This window comes from Vombatus ursinus, unplaced genomic scaffold (genome assembly GCF_900497805.2).
Source record: "Vombatus ursinus unplaced genomic scaffold, bare-nosed wombat genome assembly UNPS02014802.1, whole genome shotgun sequence".
NCBI lineage: Eukaryota > Metazoa > Chordata > Mammalia > Diprotodontia > Vombatidae > Vombatus > Vombatus ursinus.
In genome coordinates, this window is record NW_020954580.1 from 18,970,537 (window position 1) to 18,994,287 (window position 23,751).

The following is a 23,751-nucleotide window of genomic DNA, read 5'->3' on the forward strand; positions in this document are numbered from 1 at the left end:
GGGAAAAAACCCATAACATCTCTAACGTTATAAAATCAATATAAAATCTATAAAATCAAGATAAGATATTTTACTTTGAAATGTTCATGGCCAGTCTTGGCTCTGAGAAGACATGGGAGAGAGCAGAGGTCACAGGGGTGCTGAACATCACGATGTCAGCCTTAGTTGACACTCTATCAGTTTGGTTGAATTGTTTCCCCCCTCTTTTTTCTTCTTTGTTATAAAGGATAGCTATCTGAGAAGGGGAGCAGGATATATTAAGAAATATATGTAGTTTACTTACCCCTACAGGATTAAGATTCGGTGATATATATATGAAAGTGTTTTGTGGAGTATATCAAGTGCTCCAAAATGTAATAATATTGCTTTAAAATAATAACTGATTAAAGTAAATGGTCTATTGGCTAAGCACATTAATCTAGTGGGGGAAAAAGATCCATTTTACATGAAAAGTGTTGCCAAAAATGCAACATTTCTCTACTTCCATAAGACACCTAGTCAGTGCCTGGAAGGAGTTGCTAAAATAACTGATTTCACTTGGAAACCTTTACATTTCCATATTTGTTCGCCAGTGGCCTTATTCATTTATTTTTCTGCATAAATCTCCATATTTTTAAAACAGAACAATGATATCAATAATTTTCATCTTTTCATAATGTATGTAGATATTCTCTGTTGAAATCTACATAGGTCAGCATGTAAATTCAGCATCAGTTATTGAGATTATAATTATATCAATGGTGATGATGATGGTCAGTTCTTGTTGCAGCTGTTACACTAAAATATGCAGATTAGGTAAATGGCTGTGATGTGAAAGAAAAGAGTTATTTTACTAGAGGCCACTGTTTCTAGGTGCTTCCACCTTCTAATCCAGCCTCCACATAGCGGCCAAAAGAATCTTCCTAAGCCCAGGTCTGAATATATAACATCATTCCTGCACTTAAGAATCATCTGCAGAGGGGCAGCTAGGGTGTGCAGTGGATAGAGGACTGGCTCTGGAGCCAGGAGGACCTGAGTTCAAATCCAGCCTCAGACCAGATACTTGACACTTAATAGCTGTGTGATCCTGGGCAAGTCACTTAACCCCAATTGCCTCACACATAAAAAATCATCCATGGCACCAGACCACCTTTAGGACAAAATACAAACCCTTCAGCTTGACATCAAAGCTCTTCACAGTCTGATCCCACGATGACTTTCCAGACTCTCTTCACGTCACTTCCTCTCACATCTTCAACGCTCCAGTCGAAAGGGATCTGGGTCTGGGTCTGCTTGTTCTATGTACCCTGTATTCTGTATTCCATCACCCACCTCCAAATATACATACATATGTATGTATATATCTATCTATCTATCTATATCTATATATACATGTGTACTATATATATGCATACATGGGTATATATGTATATGTATGTATTTTGTGTGTATGTGTGTGTGTATATATATATATACACACAGCATATATGCTATAAAGGAGATCTATAAATAGAGAGAAAGCACATATAGCTGTAAAGGAGAGAGAGAGAGAGAGGATAGAGAGCATGCATATACATGCTGTAAAGGATATATATTTTATAATATATGTGTGTTATATATAATTATTATATAATAACACATAATATATATCCTTTACAGCATATATATGCTGTACATATGTGTGTGTATGTGTATAACTTGTGTGTGTGTGTGTGTGTATATGTGTGTGTGTAAAGGACCACCTCCTTTACCCAGGCTGTCTCTCATACCAAAATGTATTTCCTATTTACCTCTGCCTCTTAGAATTCTTTGATTCCCTGACAGGTCAGTTTGGGTGCCACTGCCTTTCCTTTCCCCTTTATTCCTTGCTTTCTTCTTCTTCAAATTACTGGACACCTCTTTGTCAATGTTGGACCCCACCACTACAATGGTAAGCTTCTTAAGGGCAAGGATAGTATTTTGCTTTGTATTTGTACCACCAGCTCCTGGTACGATGCATTGCACATAGCGGTTATTTAACACAAGCTTGTTGAATTGGATACTGAATACTTAAGGAGGAAGAGAAAGAAGGAATAAGGAAAGTAGGGGTATTATTGTATCCATTAATTTTTATCATTGTGGCTGCTTATTTCACTTAATTCTAAGCAATGAAACTAGACTGGTCCATTTTGTTTTGATTTATACTCAGTTCTTATATTTGATCTAAATTACAAATAGTAATTATTATTCAGGAATTGTGAAGCTTTTTATTCATAAGTAATAAGATAAGTCTTATTCTCATGCCTCACTATAGCATGGAGATGCCCTTGGTTTCCTGAAAACTATGCCAACTGAGGAAAAGTTCTGGCCATTTTTACCAGGCTGGAAAGGTTCAAAGTACGGGCCTAGCAATAGACAATGTCTGCTGTTTGAGACTCATTACCAAAAGCTTGGCCAATGAATGATTAATCCAGGGCCACACCCACAAAACAGATAACTATTATGTTCCCTTGATAACAACAATAATGGCAGAGGTATCACAGCACTCATTCATTTTTCTTTTGCTAGTTTTCTTTTTAATTGAATTTTAAGCTATATAAGTAGATGGGTTAGTTGGAATTTGTTTTCTATTTCAATTTTCCACTTGACCTCATGCCTAAGTATTTTGAAGCAGAATTTTTAAATGAAAGGAAATTGTCAATTAAATAGTTTAAGTTCCTACAGAAAATTATACTGAGAAAATTTGTTTACCTTCCTTTCTTCCCACTCTCAACAAACTTAATTTTGATCTTAAACTGAATTGTCTCAGCTCCTTTAAACTGAGAGAAATTTCCACTCTACATAATTTTAGTTATTTAAAAATAAAATCATTTTAGTGGAGTGGCATTACTCATAGTTAGCTGGCAAATGAGTTGTGAGTCATTCTGGATATTTCTAAGACCTGTTTTCTTCCATGAAAATAATTCAATATTTCTCCTTTTAAAAATGCCACCTGTTTCATAGATAAGGATTAATGCACACATTGAGCTAAAACTACCGCATTTAACCATAGTACTCCCATTACCATCAGCAGAACATAGTTTAAAAAAATGGCAGATGTTATGACCTTGAGAAACCTCATTAGCTGATGAAGCCTGGGCTCAGATAATATGTGATATAGAAAATACTCAAGAAAAAAAATTTGAAAATAGTGTCACTTTAATTTTTGACTTGTTCATCAACTATGGAACCCATTTTCTTTAGCCCTATTCCAATTCTATTCATTAATTTGCTGATTTTCTTGAAAGACAATTTTGAAGACTAAGACAATTTGCATAAAGTTAATATAGTTGTGGATAAAGGCAAATCAATCTGCTGGTTGAGCTGCCTTAATAATAAAATTATATACACCTCAAAGCAATCAGCTTTCTAAAATCAACATCTGGATTGCTAGACTAGCAGTGGTATAGGACTATGCTGGAAATCAGGGCTTGCCAGTCACTCTACTTACATTCTTCCTTTGTGTGGGTGGACTACTCTTCCCTTAACTGTGCCTTTTTATGCCAACCTGTCCCTCAGCATCTCCCTTCTGGAAGTAACTATTCCTTTTGAGTCAAGCCTGGGAAAAAATGGCAGAGGCCCAGTCTTAGTTCCAGCCCGACTAGTCAGGACACCCCAGCCCCTGCTTTTTGCTCATTGCCTAGAGGGAACCAGGATATAAATATTTTTTTCTGTGTCATGGAAAGTAGAAAAAATTAAAACAATGATTCTCTTTTTTTCAACTCTAAACCTCCAGCCAGAAATAGCACTCTGGCAAAATACTGCAAGCTCAATTTCTTTTTCTTCCTTCCTTCTTTCCTTTCTTTCTTCTTCCTTTCTCTCTCTGTCTGTTTCTCTGTCTCTCTCTCTCTCCCCCCTCCCTCCCTTCATAACCACCCCCCTCTCCCTTTCTCTCCCTCTCCTCTCCAGGTATTTCTCAATTAGTCCCTCTTCACTGCATTGAGCAATGACACACATGGATTGGCAACTCGCCCCTTAGGAAGTCATTGGCCTTATAATTTCTCTGGAGGAAGTGGAAAATGAGGAGAAGAATGAAAAATCATGAAATGAATCTCAGGAGTCCTGACCAGTTCCAGTAATGCAGTGCCTGCCCTGTATTTCTCGTGCACGATTTGATCATACCATTTCAGCCTCAGGAGTCTGGCATTGAGAAAGTTATAGATATGCAGGCTCCCTTCCAGTTCAAGAACAAATTCAAAGACAAAAGTAAATTAAGCAAGAAGTAATGAAAATGATAACGAATTATGTCACTTAAAAAAGTATTAGTAATTGGTATTTCTTATCTCAACCCTTTAAGTTCCATACAAATTTGAATAGCTTGAAAGTTTTTTTTAAGGATGATATTTCTAAAAGAAGCCTATACTGGCATTCATCCATTTTATAAATAGTTATCTGGTGTCATTATGTACAAGGTTATAGGAACTACAGGGTATGCAAGGATGAACCAGCATGGTCTGGACCTCAAAAATTGTACAATAGATCATAGAGGAATACACACACACACACACACACACACACACAACATATATATGTGTGTGCATATATATGTATATATGCATACATATATATGCATATGTATATAAAATAGCAAGCAGAATATGGTCAGCTCTACATGAAAATTACAAAGCACTATGGAAGATAAGAGAGGTCATATCTGACCTCTGAGATCTAGCAGCACAGTACAATGGAAAGAATGGTGACTGTGGATTCAGAGGAACTGGGTTCAAGTCTAGCCTACAATGATTACTACATGTGTGCCTCTGGGCAAGTTACTCAGCCTCCCTCGCATTCAGTTTCCTCAACTATAAAAAAACCAGCTTTGGCTTAGTTGGTTTCAGAAGACCTTTCAAATTCTTAATCTATGATCTTGTAGTTTATAATCCTAAATCCATCCTAAGTTCCAACTGAAAGCTCTTCAAGTACTTAATGATGGTTACATGTCCCCTGGCCATGTCTTTTCCAAACTAAACTTCTCCCATTCCTTCAACCAGTTCTCACATGGCTTGAACTTAACATGCTTAACCATCTTGGCTGCTCTTCCCTGGATTCTTTCCAGATTATCAATAGCCTTCCTAATACATAACACCCAAAAGTGAACATGATACTCCAGATGCGGTTGAATGTGGGACACATCATAGTGCCATGGAAAAATCACTTCCCTAGTCCTATACACTACACCTTTCTGAACTTATCTTAAGATTTTCGGTTTTTTGGCTGCCAATTTTACATTGCTGATTCACATTCAGCTTGAAATTTACTAAAAAAAGAAAAAATAAGATGTTTATAAGACAAACTGCAATCTCGGCAAGCTTCTCCCTTCTATTTTATTCTTATGAAGATGATTTTTTGTTAACCCAAGTATAAGACTTTGCATATTTTCCCTATTAAATTTCTTCTTCTGAGAGCCACTCCAAAATCCTAGCATTTCTAGATATCTTCACTCCTGACTTTATTATCAAGTGCATTAGCTGTCCCTCTCATCTCATGGCCCTCGACACAAGATCCCAAATTTGAGTTGCAAATTTGACAAAGATTCTTTCTGCCAGGATTCTTTCTATATGTTTAGAGTACCATTTCTCAAGCAGTATTCCAGGGAGCTCTGGTATTCTTTTTTGTGTGTGTGTGAACAAAAGTTATGTGAAAATATTCCTTGGTAACAATATTTCTAGTTTAAAATGTGAAATATAGGGCAGCTAGATGGCACAATAGATAGAGCACTGATGCTGGAGTCAGGAGGACCTGAGTTCAAATACGACCTCAGATATATAACACTCACCAGCTGTATGACTCTGGGCAAGTCACTTAACCCCAACTGCCTCATCCAAAAAAAATTTTAAATAAAATAAAATGTGAAATATGGAATAAGTCATGTATCAAAAATACTTATGTAAGAAAAACTGAAGCTATTCAAGTAGGATTCGTCTCCACTCTTCATTTTTAAATTTCTCTCACCTTCCTTCATTTTAAGGGATGTCATACCTGCAGACTCCAAACCAGCGTGGATGAGTTCTATTATTAGATGTCAAGCTCTAAAATGTTTCAAGGCTAAACTAGTTTGGGACATATTGGTCTAGATCATAAATGAAAGTGTTAACAATGGATTAGTTTCTTTACTTCAAGTATTTTGTCCAATAAACTTTCAGATCTTTGTAAATTTTTTTTTCTAAATTAGCTTTTATGGCATGTTTTTTACAGTGTTTTCTTTTTTACAGCCATGGTGCTTACAGTGACCCACTTAATGGCACCTTGGAGAGTCAGCTGCTCACTGCCCATACATTCAATGCAAATTCTTGATCCAAGAGTGCTGCTATGATATTTTCATAAATCGTGAAGGCATTTACTCTCCAGGAACAGTAAATTGAGTTATCCAGCTAGTTTGCATGCCAGCTTACAATATGCTGATTGACTTTCTAATGAGAGTGTGGAATGTATCCAGTTTAACACACATCATGTTATCTTTGCTTTCAACCTCCAATAAACTCAGATCAATTCAAATTTCCACGGAAAGAGAATGTTTCATTGTGTTGGCTAGAAGGACCAAAATAAAGCCCTCCACATATGAGATATTTATAATAAGTGACATAAGAATATACTGACCTTCAAATTTCTTTATGCATATAGTAGAAAAATTTTAATCATTACCAAATCCATACTAATTTCGATTCTTTAGCTTTTTAAAGCCTAAGCTATCAATAATCTATAAAGTAGAAAAGGACAAGAAACTGGTTGCAAAGAGGTAAGATGTTTTGCCTAAGACAAATCATTGGAGGAACCACAAATATCAAATCATATATGGTACCCAGTTCAGTACTTGATCTACTCAGCAGTATTATAGTTCAAAGTCACTGTCCACATTCAATTTCTACATTTACAGAAAAGGAGATCTTGCTGAAAGGTAAGCTAACTCTTCTGGATCCTTCAAGATGATTAATGGATGACACTGCCAAGGGCTAACACTTAATTCCTTTGACCAGCATTAATCTAAATATGACCATCAATTATCTGATTTATAATGGTTCTTCTTATATGTCATAATGTAATTCCAAAGGAACATCAACAACTTAAAAATGCACAGGATTAATATTTAGTTAAACCCCCATATAGCCCTTATTATGACATGAAATCAGCTTAACTATGGGTCAGATAATGTATCCACATGCACACATTATACTACTAGGTACAGTCATCTTTAAATACCTGTATTTAGCCCATTCACACAGACTACAGTAATCGTTCATTCACTCAGCAATTATTTGAGTTCCCACTATGTGCAAAGCACTATGCTAGGTAGCGAAGCATATAAAAATGGATGAAACATGATTCCTGTCCTAAGAGTCACCAACAGATTAGATAATATATTAATGAGATGTTGTAAGGAATATAATAGGCACCACACAAATGGTTCAAACTAAGTCCTAGTGTCAAAAAACCTGATTTTGAACCCTAGCTCTTCCACTTATAAGAGGGAGCTTTGGACAAGTCACTTCAGTTGTCTGATTCTCCATTTCCTTACCTGTGAAATAAGGATAATGATATTTGCACTGCATACCCCACAAGGTGGTTATGCAGAAATAAGATAATACATCGAGTTCTATATGGAAAAGATCAATTATTGTTTTATTAACAACTTGGAAGAAGCACTCACTTATGGCTAGGAGGGAGAGAGAAGGGGACAAGCATTTAATAAGCTACACCTACAACATGTCGGGTACTGGGCTTATTTTTATAAATATTATTTTTATAAATAATATCTCATTTGATCCTCACAACAACTTTAGGAGGTAGCTGCTATTTACAGATGAGGATACTGAGGCAGACAGAGATGAAGTGACTTCACCAAGATCATACAGCTAACAAGTATCTGAGGCTGGATTTGAGCTCAGGTCTTCTGACTTCTGGCCCAGTGCTCTGTCCACTGTGCCACCTGAGGATGAGAGTAAGAGTGCTTGCTAAAGAAAGTGACTTCCTGTGCCCAAAGTAGAATGAAACAGGGAAGGGAGACATCAGATAACTATGGAAAAAGCATAAAATGGCACCTACGAGATGAGGTGAACAGCATCCGCATGCTGCTTTATTCGTTGTCGGTATTTGGAGAATTCATGGAGCATTTGGACAGGGTCAGATCGAATGTCAATGTAGTCTTTCTCTGTCCATGTTTCCACAGCTACCAACACCACCCTGGTATTCAGCTGCTCCTTGTAAATCTGGGAGTAAAGACAGGACAGGCACAGGTGTAGAACACTGGGTCGAACATGCACAGTTAGCCAATCAGAGTCAGTGGAAAGACAAGATGGGTAAGGTGGGAGGGAAACATGGGGAAATCATTAGCTCAAAATATTGAGAAACAATTCCCTATTTTTATCATTTTATTTCTTCTCCAAAAGAAAATTAACTTCTACATAAGTGACATAAGAAGGTTCAGATCTTCAAGTTTCTTTATGCATAAAGTAGGAAAACTTTAACTACTAACAAATCAGTACTGATTTTGATTCTGTAACTTTTTAAAGCCTAAGCTATCAATAACCTGTAAAGTAGAAAAGGACAAGAAATTGGTTACAAAGAGGTAAGATGTTTTGCCTAAGACTGCATAGCAAATCACTGGAGGAACCACAAAGACCCAAAGTCTCATGATGGTATGTGACCATAGGTTCTCAAAGGTATTACAGCATACACAAACGCTAGCAGGCCCTACCAAAATGGAAGAGCTTAGATAATAAACCTGACAATACACTACAGGCCTACTGTTTGTGAATCAGCCTAGCTAAGTTTAGAAAGGCTCAGCAAGAAAAATGATGATTCCTTTGGCTACAAAAAGACTGCTGACTGAGTCATGCAAAATTTGTGGTAGACATTGGTACCACGGATCTTGGAAGTATTCAAGTATAATTCAACATTACATTACTTACTGTTCCTATTATATATCTGATTTGTGAATAGCAGAACCACACAGGCATTGTCTGTTGTACATTCTACAAGAAAGTTAATCCTCCAACGGTTAACGAAAATAGAGAACTAGAAATGGGGGGAGGGAAAATTACCATACCTCAATTAGCCTGAAGTATCAATGGTTCCTCTTACTATATTTCAACAAAAGCTAATTAAATTTAAATATATTTTAAACTAGTATTATTTAGTTCCAAAATCTTATACAGTAACATGAGAAATAATTCTTAATGCAAACAATATTTTGTAAAATTAGGAAGTTTCTATTCCTTAGAATATTTCATTTGAAATTCACTTGGAGGAACAAGAGGTCTAGAATCTCAAGGGAAATAATTTTAAAAGTAATATGAAAGGGGAAATAGCACTTAAAGAGCTCAAATTATATGGAAGATCAGTAATCATCAAGAGTTACTAGTAAAAAAATAGAAAAGCAGGTGAATAAAATAGACTAGATGAAGAAGAATCAAAAAAAAATAAAATCAATAACCTAACGTTTGACAAATTTGAAAACATAAATTACTTGCCAAAAATTGATGTGACAAGAACACTTTTGAAAACTAGAAAGCAGTCTGGAGGAAATTAGGGTTGGATCAGCGTTTCATACCATACACTATAATACATTTGAAACAATTATGTGAACTCAATATTAAAAGTCACACCATAAAATAAATTAGAAGGAAACAAGATCAGGTATCTTTCACAGCTATGGTTAAAGGAAGACTTCTTAAACAAACAAATGTTAGCGGTAATCATAAAAGATTGAATAGGTAATGCTGATTATATGTATTTAAAAGCTTTGGCATAAGCAAAGTTGACACAACTAGGACAAAAGGAAAGCTATCAATTGGAGGAAATTTTTTTACCAAATTTCTCAGACAAAGGTTTGACATATAACAGATACATGGTATTAGAAGGTACTATGGTACTACGGTCATGTAAGATCAAAAGACATTCCTCAACAGCTAAGTATTAAAAGGACATAAACAAATAATTCTAAAAAGAAGAATTGTATACTATTAAAAACCACTTGAAAGATTGCTCCAGATCAGTAATAATAAGAGAAATATAATTCAAAACAACTCTGAGATTTTACCTCACACCCTACAAATTGGCAAAGATGTGAAAAGTCAAAGTTGGAGAATCTGTGGAAAAACAGGTACACTAATACACTATTATTGGAGCTACTCATTGGTCCAAAAATTCTAGAAAGCAATTTAGAATAAAGCTAAGATAACCAAAATGTTCATACCTTTTGTTGCAGAGGTCCCACAGCTAGACCCAAGATGTCAAAGATAGAAAGGCCCAATATACATACTAAAATATTTATAGCAGCACTTTTGTAACAGCAAAAAAGTGGAAACAAGATAGATGCTTATCAATTGTGGAATAACTAAGCAAATTGTGGCATATGAATGCAACAGAATAGTAACTACTCCTTAACTAAAAAAAAGGTGGGGGGGTAGGAAGAATATGAAGAAGTACTGATGCAAAACAAAGTGGAATTACAAAAACAATATACACAATGATTAAAACAATATAGATAGAAACAATGTAATTACAATGGAAAGAACCTTAAAAAAAAAGAAAGAAAGAAAGAAAAGAGAAAGTGAGAGATAAGAAAATAATTCCCCCTCCTTTCTTTGCAGGAGTTGAGGAATTATGGGAGTGAAACAATGACTATACTGTCAGGCATGATTATGTGTTGGTTAATTTTCCTGTATTTGTTTTCTCTCTTTTTTGTTTTCTGTTTTAGCAGTGGTTCTCTAGGTAGGAAAATAAGGGCGGAGGAATATATTTGTAAATGAAAAGTTGTAAAAACAGAAGAGCACAATTTTTAAAAAGAGGAAGGTTTAGCTTTTCATTCTGTAAAATATACAAAGGTAATTATGCAGAAATATTAACAAATATCCCTTTCCAAAAAAATAATCATTTTTTCATCATAACTTCAAAAAGTAAAACAAATTCATCTGTTATCTTATGTGATTAATTTCAACAATAAAATGTTAGTTTTTACTACAAAAACTAACAGGGCAGCTAGGTGGCACAGTAGATAGAATGCTGGGCCTGGAGTCAGGAAGACTCATCTTCCTGAGTTCAAATCCAGCCTCAGACACTTGCTAGCTGTGTGACCCTGGGCAAGTTACTTACCCCTGTTTTCTTCGTCTGTTAAAAAAAAAATGAGCTGTAGAAGAAAATGGCAAACTACTCCAGTATATTTGCCAAGAAAATCCCAAATGAGCTCATGAAGAGTCAGGCACAAATGAAGCAACTGAACAACAGCGACAAAGGAAAACTAACAAGAATTAAAATTAAATTAATTCATCAAACCACCTGACTGTCTCTTTAATCAAAACTCTCAGAGTTTCAATCCCACCTTTACAAAATATTTTAAATTCTTACATGCAACTTAAAAATAGATATTTTTCCATCAGAACTTTCAACTCCACTTTGTTTTCTATGCATACTATTAGGGTTAGATACTCTGTCCTTTAATACTGTTACTTAGGGTTAGATAGGGTGCCATTTAACATTATTTATTAGAGTTTGATGCCCAAATTAGAGGGATTTTGTGGTTGAAAAATCATTTGAAGGTGAGGGAAAAGGAAGATATTCCCTCTATTGTTGACAGCTATGTTTATCTAATGCATTTCCTATGCACTCAAATTCTACTTTTGGAATCTAATACTACCTGTAGGCTTTCTGAAATAATCTAGCTTGATTTAACCTAGCTTTTAGGCAATGATCCATCTCCAAAATTACTCTATGGACAACCAAATAACTTCTTTACCTACTAAGTCAGGAACTTTTCAGTTTTGAACACAATACATTTTGGGCAACTACTGAAAGTGTGCCTGTTATACCTTGTTCTCAGTTGAAGCAACATGAAACAAAATTGTCATCGAAAACCCTTTCACCGCCCTAAGAACAGGTTCAAGACAAATGTTGATACTTACAGAATCCACAAGGTTGACCACAGACTTGGCAAAGTTGTTGGTATGTGCATGAGAACGGTATTTCTTGTACTGAAATAAAAAATAAATAATAACTAAAATCTAAAGAGTGATTAAAATAATACTCCTCAGTTTTCATGTTCCCTTTAATAAAGCAATCATCTATGTAAGCATTTTGCAAACCTTAAAGATACATATCTATATCTATCTATCTATCTACCTATTTATCCATCTATCAACCTAACTATCTATCTACATATACACACATATACTAGGCACCATTAATATATAGTGTAAATCTAGAATTCCAATTGTGGTTTGTGTTGATAGTAAATACTTTGATATTCTGTCACATGTTAATTTTTACATTCTACTTCTTTGCTGAACCTAAAGCCTGTTTGATAGAGTAAAAATATTTAACTGAAGGCTCAATTTCTTTTTCATTATTATTATTAAATACATGTCGTTCTCTTGCTTTGACATCACCTCACTTCCCTCTGCATGCCAAGAGTATTTGTTCTCTCTACTTTCACATGAGAAGGATTTTGACCACAGCATCCCTGCTGTCCCAAAAGTCTTATTGTACTTCTAACCTACTAAGGTTTAAAACTGCACTAAGACTTTTGAGACACTCTGTACATGTGTGCATGTAACATGTTACAGAGAACATATAAATATCTATTTATTAATACATGGTTATATGTTATATATAATTATATATTACATAACAAGTTTTTTAAAAACTGTTTCAAACACATATTTTAGGGAAGAAAGGAAGGAATCAAGCATTTATTAGGTGCCTATTATGTGCCAGGCACTTTACAAATATTATCTCAGCTGATTGAAGAAATATACTTAAATCGGTATCATTTCATAAAGAAACTATGGGAAGAAGTGTTGATCACAGCTTATTAGAAGAGGTCTATCATTTATTTTGTAGGTGACTTTAATTTTAACAAATATCCAAATATCTACTACACGTGAGGGCCTTTTTATACATTCTTGACTATGAAGCTGCAACAAATAGTATTAGCAAATTGTTATTCCTCCACAGGTGGGTACCCCATTATGATTCTACAAATCGTCATACAGAAGAGGCTATGAAAATCCAAACTGCAGTTTGTACATTTTATAAGATTGGGTGCATTATTTCAGTTGTGCAATAAGTCAAACATCAGTTCTTAGAATGATTTTTTCAATAATAAAAGGATTCCTAAGTCTTTTAAATTTTAGGTCTGTTAAAGCTTAAATTTGTCTTCGCTCATGCACAGGATGTAGGGCGAACTTTCTAATAAAGAAACAGCCCTCTATTTTTTTCTTATCCAAATAAGTTTCCCTTACTACATGAAGAACATTTAAAGAGAGAAGATGTCTCAACAATAAATAAGGTCCTTTTAAAGGTCCTTCCTGTTACCTGAAGACAAAATTAAACTTTTCTTCCAAGTCCTTGGTCCAGTCAGCTGCCTGGAAAGTTTACTGTTGCTAGAAACATACCTGCTCTTCTGGGTATATAGTCCATTTATTTTTAAGATTCCTCTTAAAATCATACCCTTTCCCTCTCCTCATATCTTGCACTCAATAGGAAAAATGATAAAGCCATAATCTTCAGGAACTCCTGAGCCAAAATTCATTTTTCACACCATTAGGGAAAGGGGATAGGGGAAGGGAGATTTGTTATTAACTCTCACTCTCATACCTACAAAACTCAGATTGTGACAAATATGAGCATCCTCACAAACATGCATATACACATTGCTACACAGCAAGGTATGAAGATTTATGCAGTTTTATTTATTTGTTACATTTTGAAGATAGACTAATGAAATCTGTCATCCTGGTCATCAGAATCATAAAATGATAGAAGTGCTTATAAGCTTGAAAACACTTCACCTAGGAGGAAAGAATGACTTTTTGAAGATATGCTTCTATCCCTTAATCAGCTCTTACTGGCAAAATACTAAACCCCAACCATCCTTCATTACTCCTCCCCCCAAATAGTTCTTTCAAGGCAGCATAGATCATCACAGGAAATATGGCATGTTTTCTATACCCCACACCCCCAATTCCTAAATGTAGACTTGGCTACAAATGAATTTCAATGATAAAGACAGTGCTTTCACTCCTCAATAAATTTTGAAAGCCATTCAAAAGTACATTGAGAAATTCCTCACATCAATCAATCAACAAGAAATTATCAAGTAACTAGTTGTTCCAGGGCACTGCCTGAGCATACAAAGACAAAAGTGAATTGGTCTTTGTTCTCAATAAGGTTACATTCTATTGATAGAGACAATATGTACATAGATGGGAACATACAAAATAAATAGATGGAAGGTGATTTTGTAGAGAACAACACTGGTAGCTGATGGGATTAGGACAGGTGATGTGTTAAGAAAAACAATAAAATCAAGAGAGAGCTGAGTTTATATCCTACCTCTGATAACGTGTGACCAAGGTAAGTCACTTAATTGCTTTATGTCTCAGTTTCCTCATCTGTAAAATGGGGATAACAATACCTATAGGTCCTACTTCACAGAATTAGAGTGAACAACAAATGAGAAAATGCATGTAAAGTGCTATATGTTTGAGCTGTTATTAAAGCAGCTAGGTGACATGGTGACTAAAATGTCAGACTTGGAGTTGGGAAGACCTGAGTTCAAATCTTGCCTGAGACGTTTACTAGTTATGTGGCCTTAGGCAAGTCATCTAATCTCTCTCAGCCTGATTTCTCTGATATATAAAATGGGCATAATAATATCACTTACTTCACAAGGATGTTGTTAGGATCAAATAAGATAAAAAATCTAACGTGCTTTGCTAAGCTGAAAACAGGATGTAAATATTAACTATTATTATTATCATCATATGCTTTGGTGATAGTACTATGGACTCAGATATAGAATACATTTGACAATAATTTTAGTGTATTTTTTAGTGTATATTTTTCAAAATTTAAAGTGATAAAGTATCCAGGATGATTTAGCTAAAAATGGGGTGTTCTATTGGAAAAACTGAAATAATTAAAAGAAAAGTAAGAAAAATAATATATCTTGTGGGAGCTAAAAGGAAAGTAATTTAATTTGACCATTGTTAAAAGAGCTCAAATTCTAGAATTCCTTAAAAAATAGAATTGTTATAGGAAGAATCTGCCCTCTACTGGTTGTTGAAAACTTTTCTTTCCTTGTTCCTTCCTTATTTCAGAAGGGAAACAAATAAAATGCACACAAAACCAGATCATTTATTTTGAAGCGTAATCCTTTGGTGACAGCCTCCATTCACAACTAAACCAAAGGCACCTTGATATCACCATGATTGCATGAGTGTAGGTATGAGGTTTCTCTGACCAAGGATGATTAGGATGTATTAGTCAAAGTAGAGATGGTTCACTTTTCTCTCACATGGTTACTTTCTACAACAAATGTAAATAATAAACACTGGTTTCAAGGACAATTCTTGCTCTCTTCACAATTTCATAACCTTTTCTTTTCTTTTCTTTTCTTTTCTTGTTTTATACATATGTAGAATTTTCGTCACAAAACACACCAGCTCCTGTGCTGTGCTTTTGCACTGGCCATGCCCCATGCCTGGAATGCTCTGCCTCTTCACTTAGGCCTTTGAGCTCCCTGGCTTTCTGCAAAGGCCATCTCACTTTATCCATGAGGTCTTTCAAGTCCCCACAACTACTAGTACCTTTCCCTCTGAGTTACATACTATCCATTTTGCATATATCTTATATGCATGATATTTTTTGCATGTTGTCTCCTCTATCAGAAACTCCTTGAGGACAGGGACTGTTTTGGCCTTTTTTTGTATTCCCAGGCTTACCACAGTACCTGGCACACAGTAAATGCTTAATAAGTGCTTACTGACTGAAGTTAATACAACACAACAGAAATACCAAATAACTGTAGTCTCCAAATGGCCCTTGTTACAATAAATGTATGCAGCCTAGAAACTTGATTGCATTCCCGCTTATCTATTTCTAGGACCTGACTCAATCATCACCTCTCTATCAGCTCCTTCCCATAAAGGATCATAGATTTAGACCTAGGTGAGGACTTAGAGATCATCTAATTCAAACCCTTCTTTTTACAGATAAGGAAGCTGAGGCCCAGAGAGGTAAAGTGATTTGCCAAGGTTACACAACTAGTAAACACCAAGAGCAGGATTTGAACCTAAGTTGTCCAACTTCAGAGTCAATACTTTTATCATTATACCTCACTGCCTCCCATAGTAACACACTGTTTCCCTATGGTACCACACTCCCTCTCAAGGTACCACACTGTTTCTCATGCCTCTCCTATCCTATGAAAACTGCCAAGCTACCATCTCTTCTCTCTCCTCCCCTTCACAGTTTAGCTTCTTGAAAAAGTTATCCATACCCAACATCTCACTACCACTTCTTCCTCACTATCCATTCTTTCCTTTAATCTCTTGAAATCAGTCTTTCATTCCTACCACTCCAATAAAACTATTTCCACAAATAACACAAATGACATTGTAGTCAAGAAATCCAACAGTCTTTTTCCAGTCTTCATTTTATATCTCCCTGATTTCCTTTCAATTCTTGACCCTGTCTCAAAGTTTCTATTAGATCTCTTTACTTTCTTCAACTCTCAATATCTGTGCTTTTTGTTATATGCCAATACTCATTGAACATTTCACTTTTATGATTCCAAATATTACCTCTCTTTTAGAGTACTTCCAAAGTCATCTTGACTCCTAAGAAGAGGAAAAGCAGAAAACTATCTTTCCAAAAACAAACAGCCAGCCCTATCCATGTCTACTAAATTACTTAATTAACTTTATTTTATATTGGTTTCCTTCTCATTCTCTTGAATATGTGGCCTCCTTGATAAATACACTTTATGTATATGTTTTAACACCAAGCACATTGTAGATATTAAAAAGTAAACTGTTTTTGTTCATGGAATCAATGATAATAATACTCTGTTCATAATATTGTGGTAATTGTTGGTTCTAGATATAACTTAACTGTTAATATTATTCAATGTTACATTGTTTTATGTATCTCGACACAAAAAATGGCTTTTATCTCTTGTTACAGTAAAGTTCAATAGAAACGAAGAATTAATAATGAATTAGATTTGTATTAAATGTATGTATATATATATATATATATATACATATATCATAAACCCAGTCATGAGACAGCATTATTGAATTGCATGATAAATAAATGACCAATTATTTTCTGAGCAGTTTAGTCAGTTTATATTTAGTTGAACAGACACTACTTGAAATATCTGGGCATTTTAGATTGCCTAGCGAAATTATTTATATCAAATTCCAGCTAACATCTATCTCCCAACTTCTGTGCATGGAGGGAATTCTGAGAAACCTACACAGTTTGCTTTTAATTTTCAGCACATTTCTAAGATTTGAATTTTTAAAAGAGAAAACACAAAGGAAAGATATTAAGCACCTCTGCTGGTATAGCAGTGCCACATTTCCATTAAGATACAATTGATTCTGAATAATAAAATATTCCCAGATCTATTTTATGGGAGGCAACATGTTACAGTGGAAAGAACAAGGGCCCCAGAGTCAAAGAACCTGGGTTCATATTCCATCTCTGCTGCCTGCTAATTTTGTGATTCAAGTCTAAGAGTCTCAATTTCTTTGTCATGAGAGGGCTGGACTAAGATCAAAACTAGGTCTTCTAAGGTCCCTTCCATTTCTGAATATATGATCCTAGGAAAAGGACTTTTTTTCCTTTCACTGTATCCCCAATACTTAGCATAGTACTGCTAAGCACATAATAAATGTTTTTTTAATTATCATGTACTTGTCTTTTGTCTTTTTTCACATTTATAATCAATTTCCTCTATTCTATGGCTATCTAATGAATCTGAAAAAGCATGTATAATGAAATAATCTTACTCTTTTTTTAACTTTATTGAAAGGAGATTTTGTTACTCATATTTTCATTCACTAAATTATTTTCAAGCCTTTGAATCAAGTTTTTATTTGAAGTTGAGCAAATCTTTTTTGTCAAGCTGCAAATAAGACAATTTCTGCAAATGAAGGTAAAAGCTTATTAAGTCCACAGACTTTTTAAGTTCCCCATTGAGATTCTTAAGCAAAGATGATTCTTGAAGAGCCTTTAAGGAGGGGTTCTTAACCTGGGGTATGTGAATTTGGTGGGAGAGACAGAGACACGGAGAGAGGAGAGGAAAGAAAAGAAGAGGAGAGGAGAAGAAGGGAGAGAGAAACAGAGACAGAGAGAGAAAGAGAGCAGGTTTCAATATATTTGGTTTCCTTTATAATCCTATGTATTTTGTTTCATGCATTTAAAAACAAGGGATTCTCTGGCTTCTTCAGACTGACAAAGGGATCCAAGACACAAAAAAACTAAGAACCCTGATTTACAGCACAGTTAAGAATTCTGAAGAGTTTAACAGTTTTCTTTTTCTTTTTTTTTTTTTTGAGAATAAATAAAAAGAAAGGTAGTTTAAATTGAATCCTCTTGGAGTTTGTACCACAAATTTGCCAGTACTGCTCTATAATTAAGTAGGCTGCAGGTATAACTTTGGGCTCTTTATTCACTCTAGAATATCTCAACCAATTTCCTCTTGGACTAGGGTTTCTGGGTATTTATTTTTAGCTGAAATGTTACAATAAAACCCTGGTGAACTACTTTCAAGGCCCAAATAGGTTTAGAAATTAGTTTCTGTTGGCCAGGTACTAAGAAACTTACTTCAAAATTGGGCAATTTTTCTTTCCTAATTGAAACACAACAGGCAACTCTGGGATTCATGAAGGCAAAATATACACAATTGTCAGAAAACCAGTATTAGATTACTCTGCATAAAAAAGCAAGTTTAAGTGCAAATATAGGAAAACAGTTCCTTTTCTAGTGTATAGGAGGTCTAAATTATGTATATGAGCAAAATGGTCATTTCTAACTTAAGGAGGTAAAAGTTTGCTTTCATAGCCTCTGATTACTCAAATATAATTTGCATTTATAACAGCATATTTGCCTTTGGTCTTTATTTTCAACTGAAACAACATCCTTTAGAAATATCTTCTTTTGAAAAAAAGTTAACTACTATTTGATTCTAACCAGAGAAACACCAATGAAAGATGTTATCGACTGTTTCAGCTGAGCTATTTAAGAGAATCTCAATCTCTGTTAATATTCTATGATTCAATGAAGAAAGGTTGATGCTAATATTAAAGATCCAACAAATTATCAGATAATAGGAAACCAAAAATTAATCATCCCATTTAAGCTTTACTCTCTAATGTTTAAAGTTAAATCCTTTGATATCCACTCTGGTTTACTGGAGGCAGAAGTAGAAAAAACACTAGCTCTGGAGACAGAGGACTTGGGTTCCCACCCCAAATCTGATGCTTATTTCCTCTGTGACCTTGGACTCAACTTCTCTAGGACTTCTCATTCATTTCATCTATAAAATAAAGGTGTCTCCGACGTCCCTTCCAACTTTCAATCTATGAGCCTCTGTACTGAGTATGCAACCTCAGAGATACCTGAATATGATATATGTATGGTAGATAGATGCATTAATGTGTGTATTTTCTATACATGTCTTTAGAGAAAATGCTCAGGTTGAATATAGAAAATATTCATACTGAACTAACATAGCCAATTTTGCCCCACTAGAGACTAGAAGCCAGCCCATTTTAGAACAAAGATATTATAATTTTAGATCCAACGACCCATAAAAATTGCAGATGCTCACTGAATTACAGCAATCTACTTGGACCTATCTTTTTTTCTGTTTTAAGCCTTATTATCTAAGGAAATAGGCACACTGCCAATGTTCGTTTTCTATGTCACAACTTCACATCACACACACACACACCCGAAAACAAAAATCCCAAGACATTTAAGTCAGCAAAAATGTCACTCTTACGTACCACTTTCAAAGATGGCTAGCAGGTATAGACTTGATCAATAGATCCGCAAATAACTAAAATGACTCACAAAGATTTAATGATGTAGGACTTCTAGATTTTGACGGACTAAAATGATTCTTTACGCAAGTATCTAGAATTATTTCCAGAAAACTACAGTAAATAAAAGACCTTTTAAAAAAAGGAAAAAAATATGCTATATCTGAATCATTCATAGGAAAAATTATTAAAATTATTGTTTCTATAAAAATAAACTTTTCTTTCTGTACTGTCATAATTACTAAGATAAAATGAGATTTTATATAAAGCACTTGACACAGTGACCAGCAGGCACATGGTAGGTGCTATATAAATGTTTATTGTCCCTTTTCCCTTCCCCACTCCGGAGGCAAAAGCTTCTATCACTATTTTCCCGGACTTTAAAAGCGAGACATAACAATAGTGGTTCTAAGGTTTAGGAGTGAAGAAAATCTCGAGCCATTGAAGCTGTCTGTCCAGCAACTTATGAAATCATGTTCTAAGTCTTGGAAGTGAATAAGGCCAGTGATATTACATATCATTTGAAATACTAAAGACATAGTCAAAACAATTTCAGCAGTCACATTTGCACAGCGGAGGCAGAAAATGCCCATAGCTATTTTAATAGATTGTCCTGTGTCCAGGATATGTAGACCAATACTCAAAACTCATGTTTAAAAAAATCATTTTGTGTTTTAGGCAAAAGGATTTGCCTAAAAGATAGATTTTCCCTCCCTTATCCAAAATGGCATTCTGTCACTGAAAACTGCCAATCTTGCTCAGTCGTGTAGACCTTTCCTAAATTATACCTTCTTTTCTTTCAAACCTGCATCTTGGAAGAATTCCACTTAAAACTAGAATAGGGCAGGGCAGTTAGGTGGTACAGCAGATAGAGCTGGAGTCAGGAGGGCCTTAGTTCAAATTTGGTCTCAGACAACTGACACTTACTGCCTGTGTGACCCTGGGTAAGTCACTTAACCCTGATTGCCTCGAGGAAAAAAAAAAGAAAAAAACAAACTACAGTAGTACTCCACCACCCAAGGTAATTACAATAGGCTTTTAGAATAGAAAAAGGATCTAAAAAAGTTATTATGAAATTTGCATCTTCAAAAAATGGTGGCTCAGTTTTTACACCTCTGTGGGATGAGTGTAAGAATAATTCCACAATTAGGCTGATTTAGGTTCAGATTCAGAAATGCAGATCAACTCAGAATCCCAAAAATCTCAGAACACAAAGGGAGCTCAGAGGTCATCTAAGGCAGCACCCTTACCTTTTCCTTACTTACCTAAATTTGGCTGTGCCCCTTCCACCCATGCTCCTAATGCTGCACTCTGAGGTCCGGCAGGGTAAGTCCAATGCCTCTGGCATATTCAGCATTTCAAATACTCAGAGAAAGCCAATATGTTCCTCCCTACATTCCCTTTTTTCCCAAACTAAACATCACCAATTCCTTTAACTGATCCTTAGATGGTATGTTCTTAAGGCCCAAATATCTTCGTCACCATCTTTGGGATGTTATTCAACTTAAATGTAGTGCACGTTAATTTACATAACCCCAGAGATGTGAGCACCATGGGGCTCTCACTTTTTTAGTCACAGACACAGGTGAATACCTTAAAAATGACTACGGACATTTTTTGCCTTTGCTGTATAGATGTATCTCTGAGGAAATCATACACTTCAATATTTCAAAAGATCCTTGAATTCACTTGTGTAGCTACTCCTTTCACCAATACACATGTCAACCCCTCCATAGCATTGCTGATGGATTTAGGAGTTGCTATAGTTAAAAATAAGAAATTATCATCCAATAGCCAACTATCTGCCACAAATTATCTACCACAATCTATAACAATTTCTAGGGCCAGCATTCTAAAGCTTATTTGTATCACGGACCCCTATGACAGTCTAGAGAAGTCTATGGACCTCTTCTTAGGATAATGTTTTTAAATATATAAAACAAACAGGATTACAAAGGAAATAAATTATATTGAAATATAATTATCACAGCAGGTATTTTTAAAACCAAGTTTACAGATTCTAAGTATTCAGAACCCCTGTTCTATAGGGTGGGGGTGGGAAGTAGAGGGGTATATCAAACTAAGATTTTAGTAAAAGCAAGAAATAAAACAAAAATAAAAGGCAATAGTTCAAAATAAACTGATGAGTATCAAAAGATTACACTGAGTAAAACTGAAGAACAATAAGATATTGCTCATTAACAATAAATCTCATTCTTGATCACGATTATAATACACAGGAAAAAGTGTGAGGTTGTGTAGGTAATGTAAAACCCATTTTCAAATACCATAAGATATATTAAAAGTGATTAAATGGCTTTTGAAGTTCTCTCTAAAAAAAGAACAGAGATTTTTAAGAGCAATCTTTCTTCTCAACAAGCAACACAGAATGATTAGCTAGAAAGTCAAAAAATATTTTTGCTAAATTGGGTACAAAGCATGGCATCCTGCCATCGCTTACCATTTTATGATCATTGACAATCATAAGCTCCAAGTATTTCATTTCTTCAAACACTCCACGAGGTGCCTGTCAAAAGTAAAAAAGTAATCAGAATGACAAGTGGATTAGAAAAATCAAGACAAAACACCTCCAGCCTTGGCAGATTGGGAGAGAGATCTAAATCTTAGATTCTTTAGTTATATACTCCATCAACACCCTGCATGTGACAAAAGCAAAAGATGAAGGACCCATTTAAGCCCATGGGTGAAATTATCCATGAGGTCAAAAAGCAGGGTGTGCAGTATGCAATTCTGTTAAAAGGATAAGCTAAAAGTCACAGTCTAGCATATAAAATAAATCTAATAGTATTGTGGTATTAATATAAACAAAACAAGAAGTGGATGGTATTCTTCATCCTGTTATATCTGTCTTAACAGAGAGGTGATGGACTAAATAATGCTGAATGAGATACATATTTTTGGATGTGGTCATTATGGGACTTTGTTGTGTTCGACTATGCATATTTGTTACAAAGGCTTGGTTTCTCTCTTTCCAATGTTGGAAGGGAGAGAAAATAAGTGCCTGTTAATTGAAAAATGAAATAAACTGAACTTACAAGAAAATAAGATTGATATGACAGATATTTCCCCTACTAAAATTTTATTTTTTTCATAATGTATTAGGTGAAATCCAAAATTCATTAGGGGAAATATACATTAAATTAACCTATGAGTTGATAAGGAGAGGACCTGTGGTTTCACTGGAATAGGGAATCTTGGGTGAGGAAATTTCATCTACCAGTGTAGGTTGGCACCTTCTCCGCCACTTATATTTTGAAAGAGTTGCTTAGGACACTGAGAGATTGACTAGTGTGCCCAGAATCACATAGCCAGTATGCATCAGAAACAGAGCTTGAACCCAGGTCTTCTTAGCTTTGAGGAAAGCTAGCTACTCATTATTCCAATATTGTCACTTCTTTTCTATAGGCTGTCCTTAATGCAGAGCAAAATCTTATAATTCTCGTGCCTCCAGTAAATTTGGTTGGTGAGGTGGGTGTGGGGAGGAGCAGAGTTAGGTAAGTACAGTTGTCCCTAGGTACAGACAAGAAAAGCAATGGCCTGTCTTCTAGAGACTCCTGTCTGTACCCTTGTGGCACAGCTGGCAGGACCTGATGCTCTATGACCTGAGGGGATATGAGGAAGGAAAATGGTCATAGGATACAGCCACCATGGTAATGGGACCCCAGGGGTTGCAGCCAGCCTGGGTAAAGGAATGTGGACAATTGCTAGTGGAGGACTACTAAGTATGATGAAGGTAGGGCTTCTGCTGAGGGAAGGAAACACCTTCCCTGCCAGATGTCGGTTCTAAGCAACACAGCCCCAGTCACCTAGTCGTAGTTATGACTCTGCATCCATCTTCAGAATGTATTCCATCCTCACCTCCACCTCTTAAAGCTCCCACCTTCTTTAAAGGATTAAC

General features: G+C 35.3%; 1 protein-coding gene across 1 annotated transcript in view; it reads right to left on the reverse strand.

Moving 5' to 3' along the window:
* ADAM23 (ADAM metallopeptidase domain 23) overlaps positions 1–23,751 on the reverse strand; it is a 238,598-nt gene that overhangs the window by 69,242 nt on the left and 145,605 nt on the right. The window contains exons 9-11 of the mRNA XM_027873781.1: positions 22,294–22,359; positions 11,895–11,963; positions 8,038–8,201 (exon numbers count right to left, since the gene is read on the reverse strand). Coding sequence (XP_027729582.1) covers positions 8,038–8,201; positions 11,895–11,963; positions 22,294–22,359 — 299 coding nt within the window. The remainder of the gene's footprint in view (positions 1–8,037; positions 8,202–11,894; positions 11,964–22,293; positions 22,360–23,751) is intronic.